At 40.5% G+C, this 5,630-nt stretch overlaps 1 protein-coding gene across 1 annotated transcript; it reads left to right on the top strand.

The window, feature by feature from the left end:
• Positions 1-265: 265 nt before the first annotated feature.
• On the top strand, positions 266-4,268 carry LOC104537459 (alpha-1-antitrypsin-like). Its single transcript, XM_010180353.1, has 4 exons — positions 266-920; positions 1,587-1,857; positions 2,391-2,538; positions 4,059-4,268. Exons 1-4 carry the CDS (start codon positions 266-268, stop codon positions 4,266-4,268), a joined length of 1,284 nt encoding a protein of 427 aa, XP_010178655.1.
• The last annotated feature ends 1,362 nt before the right edge of the window (positions 4,269-5,630 follow it).

Genomic DNA, 5,630 nt, shown 5'->3' with positions numbered 1-5,630 from the left:
GCCTATACAACATAGGTTCTTTCCTGGCGATGTCACATGAATATCTTCATTCCTTTGCTCGTTGATTGGAGACTGATAGAAGTGACTAGAAATAGACTATCCAGGAGGCCAAGTAGAAGAGAATATCTAAATAGAGCAGTAATCCTAAAGACTGACAACTGAAAATTAGTATCTAGAACAAAAGGTATTTTAATGCAGGAAAGATAAAATTCTCTAGATCTGAAAATTGCTCTATTCTTTCTTGACAGAGCTGTTCAGAAGGAAAATGAAGTCTGCACTGTATTTGAGTTTGCTGCTTCTTGGACTTCAAGTCCAGGGTCAGCACAAGCCCAACCTCAATGATGAACAGCAGGAACAAAAAATACCTCATTTGCCAGAAGGCCATTTCCATGTTGAAGACGAAAACCTCGCTTATATCAAGATAGTCCACAGCAATATTGACTTTGCGTTTAAGTTTTACAAACAGATCAGAGAGGAGGCAGGCAACAAGAACATTTTTTTCTCTCCTTTGAGCATCTCCGCTGCCTTTGCAATGCTCTCCCTGGGCGCCAGATCAAACACGCTCCTCCAGCTGCAGAAAGGTCTCGCCTTCAACATGACAGAGATAGAGGAGCAGGAGATCCATAAGGGATTTCAGCAGGTCCTCCAGCTGCTGAACGAACCTCACCAAGATGTCCAGTTGAGTATTGGCAATGCCCTGTTCATAGACGATCGACTGAATCTGCTCCAAAAATTTTTGGATGATGTCACATATTTTTATTATTCCGAAGCTACTTCTAGTAACTTTCAGAATTCTGCAGAGGCTACAAAGGAAATCAATAACTACATAGACACAAAAACCAGTGGGAAAATTGTTGATTTAGTCAAGAGTCTTGATGCAGACACTGTGATGGTTCTAGTTAACTACGTTTTATTTAAAGGTGAGTGAAAAATGCAGGTAGCAGTTATACACATAAGCTCTGGAAGTCTTATCCAGATCTAAGAAACATAACTTTTTTCCCACTGTAAACCTATTCTATCATCTAATTTAAAATACATCTTTCTACTTTTAAATGACATAAGGAAATATTGAAAAGCCAGGTATGAAGAATAATATTCTATATGATTTTTAAAAAAGAAAGTAAAAAAAAACAACTTGTAGAAGTACTTATCAATGTCTTATTAGTTTTAAACCAGATTCAGAGCTGAAAATTTTCAGAAGGTATGAGCTTGGGAACTTATGCTGAAAGGCAAAGGTGTTTGGCTGTGCAGGACGTGGTCAAACACAGGTGACGCTCATACGAAAGGAATGAGGATGGAGCCTACACAGTGGCAGTCTGTGGAAGTTTTGCCATTGCGTTAGCAGGCAAAGGCTCAGGTCTTTTCCATGGCAACCCTCAGCTTATGTCTTTTTTGTGTGATTTCTATTAGAACCATTGAAATTACTTAAATATTCATGGCCAGGGAATAAGCATCCTTATACTGAGATAGGTTTGTTGTTACCTTTACAATTCAAATACAGTATTTTAAGCATTAACTAGTGTGATATGCCTTTATTAGCCTCTTTTTCAGTTTATTGAATTCTATACTCATTCTTTTATCTAAAGGCTACTGGGAAAGACCTTTCAACAATTTGTCCACCAGAGATGATGACTTTTTGTTGGATGCCAACAATTCTGTTAAGGTCAAAATGATGCATCAAAACAAAGTTTTTAATGTCCATCGGGATGGGGAGTTGTCTTGCTGGGTAGTAGAAATCCCATACAAAGGAAATGCTACTGCCTTGTTTGTTCTGCCTGATGAAGAGTCAATGAAGCAGGTGGAGGATGCTCTGCTAAGAAAAACAGTGACTAAATGGATACACTCACTTAAAAAAAGGTAACCTTTCAACTGCTGCTTTGTTTAAATATTGAAAAGGCCATAACTACTCATCCAGGCAAACTAAAGCTTAGGATGCCACAAAATGTTGCTAAGCACTGAGGAACAAGCATTGCATGATTTCTGTAAATCAGACAAGCTATCAGGCAATTTCATTCATAAGGGGAGTCTTCTCCTTAGCTTCCCCAGTCACACAGTGGGACTGCTACCAGCCCCATAACTACCATAACATGCCCTCAGGCACCTGCCTTGAGTAGTAAGAATCCAGTTCAAAAGAAAATACAATTTCTTTTGCTTCAGTTGAGCTGATACTTTGCAGCCAGTCACTTCCATAAACCAGCACTGTGTCACTCCAGCACTTACTCTGGCTGGTAGGACAGGTACCTCAATTTCTCCTTCTCTAACATGGGATTTATCACTGTCTTAGAAAACCAAGTCTTAGCTCCACAGGTATTTGGGATGGGTGTGCAAGAGCTATTGCATCAAGGGATCTTGCAATAATGCATTCACATTTTCCCTTTATTTTTGAAAAGAAAAATCTTCCTGGACCTTCCAAAATTCTCCATCTCTGGCACCTATGATGTTAAGAGCCTGTTTGAGAAAATGGGTGTGACAGAGGTGTTCAGTGACCACGCTGATCTCTCTGGAGTGGCAGAAGACACTCCTCTGAAGGTTTCCAAAGTAAGTATGCAAACAGAGATGGTGATCAAGAGATTTGTCTGCCTTGCTTACATGCATGTTTTATCTCCACAAATAGGCTGATCCCAGTTCTGGAGTGTAGACACAGCTCACTGATGGTAATAAAGGAAGAAGGTTAGGGATTAAATGGCTGTTGTTCCTACAGTTTAATATTAAATTGTTTAATGCATGTGGATCCTGCAAGTCCACTTGAAAGTCTCTGAAGACGAAAGCAGATCTGGGCAGAGCAACAGGAATAATTTCACAGAAAGCTGAAGTAAAATAAATAATGTGTGACAGGAATCCCAGTTATGACATGAGTTTGGGAACAGTCATTCTTATCCTATGTATACAACTTTCATTACTGCATTATCTGAGCACCTCAGAATTTATATGGACAATAGACCTGTGGGACAAGGATAGCCCCATTTCGCAAACAGGAAACTGGCTCACAGACAAGTAAAGTGATTTCCCCAGTGTCCCAGGAAATATATGCCTTGTGGCATGAGGGAAATGATCCTTCTCTTCTATTCTCCACTTGTGAAATCACCTCTGGAGTATTGCATCCAGTCTGGGGCTCCCCAGTGCAAGGGAGATATGGACATACTGGAGCAGTGGAGGGTGAGCAGGACCCAGGTTCTTCTTGCAGATGCACAGTGACAGGACAAGAGACAATGCACACAAGGTAGTAAATGGGAATACCTCATCAGATATTATGAAAAAAAAAACAGCATGAGGTTGATCGAAAACTTGGATAGGTTACTTAGAGAGGCTATGACATTTCCATCCTTGGAAATGCTCAGATCCTAACTGAACAAGACCTTGAGCAACCTTATCCAGTGTCAAGAGTTGACTCAGTGTAGGATGGTTGGTTGCCTTGGATGACCTCTAGAGGTCCTTCCAACCTATATTATTTAATGATTTTGTGATCTCTCACACTGAACTATTACATGTATAAAGACCCAGATTACTGATATAGTACAAGTGAATAGAGGAAGGGTACCAGGACTGTTCAAGAGGAGTTTTCAGATGTGTTATGGACAGTGAAACAAAAATGCAGAAGGCTGACAAAAGACAATGAAATAAGATAATGTGAATTTAGAAATACAAATTTGCTATACCTACTATAGAAAGCCCTGTAAAGTCAGGTCATATCAGTGGTCTGCATCACACTATAAACCTTGTCGCTATTGTGTCTTTGCAGAAATAATTTTTTGCATACACAGAAATTGATGCAAAATTAAAATGCAATTTGCAAAATTGATACAAAAAGAAAAAAATCTTACTCTGAGAAATAACAGAACAGTAAATGTCCTCTACACTGCTCAGAAAGCTCCCCCTGAACTCAGAGCAAACTTTCTTTGTCTTGGAAATGCTGGACATGAGTATCTTTTTTCATACCAGTTCTACATTTGTTCTGTGCTTTCTCTTAAAAACTACCTTCTCATGGTGTTTAAGAAAGTTTGTCCCCAATCACTTCTCACTATTCTGTACCTTGATTTTAATCTTTGCTTCCCTTGCAGACAATTCACAAGGCCTTGGTGGATGTTAGTGAGAACGGTACAGAGGCTGCTGCAGTGACCATGATAGAAATGGTACCACTGTCTGCAATGTTTCCTCCTCCTACCCACATCAGATTCAACAGACCCTTCCTGATGATGATCATTGACAGAAACACCCAAAGCATGCTTTTCATGGGGAAAATTATGAACCCAGCTGCCAAGGAAGATTAAGCCAGAGCACTTGTACTTCTCAGTGTAAAGGAGAGAGCGTGTGCACATCCCAGGAACTTCTTTGCAAAAATGGGCTAGAATTGATCCCTAATTAACAAACAAATAAATAAATATTACCTGAAGTTGTTCTTCACTTACAAACAGACAGCTGGGGACAAGCATGTGTGGGTCTCTTCTCACAAGTTACAACCAATAGAAGAGGAAATGCCATTAAGTTGCACCAGGGGAGGTTTAGATCAGACATGAGGAGAAACTTCTACTCTGAAAGGGTTATCAAAGACTGGCACAGGCTGCCCAGGGAAGTGGCTGAGTCACCATCCTTGGGTGTATTTAAAATCCATCTAGATATGTTGCTCAGGGACATGGTTCAGAAGTGGGCATGGTAGTTGGTTAACACTTGGACTAGATATCTTAAAGGTCTTTTCCAACTACAACAATTTTATGATTTTAATGAACTTTCAGGAGTCAAGTTAGGATCCCTTCACAGCGTCACCTCAGCATCAAGAACTGATGGACCTACATACACTTCACAAGCACAGCGTGAGCTGAGCAACACCATCTCCTCCCAATATTTCCAGTCTCAGCTCTGCTGAGGAGAGGCAGGAATCAAAACTTTACCTAAGAGGGCCTCGGGCTCCCTGACGGTGCTGGGGGGTTTTGGCTTCTAGCTAGGCTGGGTCAGAAATGCTTAATTTGTTTTAGGAAAACCCTGACAGGTGGTATCTATGGGAGAAAAACACGGTGTGCTTATTTGTAGTGAGAGATAATGGGACCTGTGGGCAAGCACAGACCTTTACACAGACCTATGGGCAATAAAAACACAGCCTCTAATCAACCTGTTCACACGGACCTAAAGATTTGATTAATGTAAATTATTTTCTCTATAATCATCCCCTTGTCTCCAGATTTAAAAGAAAGAAAACCAGCAATGCTTGAAAAATGCTCTGTGGAAAGTCTCTAGTCAGCTGTTACCTATCTAACTTATTTTCCCTCTCAGGAAAATAACATCAATTGTTTCAGCAGTGCTCAAAGGGGCAAACCTCTGCTGCTGGAGCCAAGCCAAGGACTTCAGCTCTGCACAGGGCTGCCAAACTACATCTTTTCATCCGCAGCTACTAATATGGCTGCACAGTCATTGCTCCCCTGCTTCAGGAGTGGTGAGGTTTAGGTGGGAAGTTAGCTGTGCACTATTTTGGACACGTTAGAGGAAAGGCAAGAATGAGATCGAATAGGAAACTGTTCATATTTCCTCGTTTCTTCCTTCCCCCTTTGTCCACTTCTGGGACATGAAAACAAGAAACAATCTCAGTCTTTTTGTTTAGCTGTAAATATTAGATATCTGAAATAGAAACCTTTGTAAAA

Source organism: Mesitornis unicolor, unplaced genomic scaffold (assembly GCF_000695765.1).
Source record: "Mesitornis unicolor isolate BGI_N332 unplaced genomic scaffold, ASM69576v1 scaffold2013, whole genome shotgun sequence".
NCBI classification, from domain to species: Eukaryota; Metazoa; Chordata; class Aves; order Mesitornithiformes; family Mesitornithidae; genus Mesitornis; species Mesitornis unicolor.
The sequence above is the reverse complement of the archived record's forward strand: the minus strand, read 5'-3'. Positions and strand labels throughout refer to the sequence as shown.

Coding starts and splice junctions, on each gene's coding strand:
- LOC104537459 (XM_010180353.1), top strand. CDS start 266: ATGAAGTCTGCACTGTATTTGAGTTTGCTGCTTCTTGGACTTCAAGTC. Junction 921..1,586: donor TAACTACGTTTTATTTAAAG/GTGAGTGAAAAA, acceptor TTTTATCTAAAG/GCTACTGGGAAAGACCTTTC. Junction 1,858..2,390: donor ATACACTCACTTAAAAAAAG/GTAACCTTTCAA, acceptor ATTTTTGAAAAG/AAAAATCTTCCTGGACCTTC.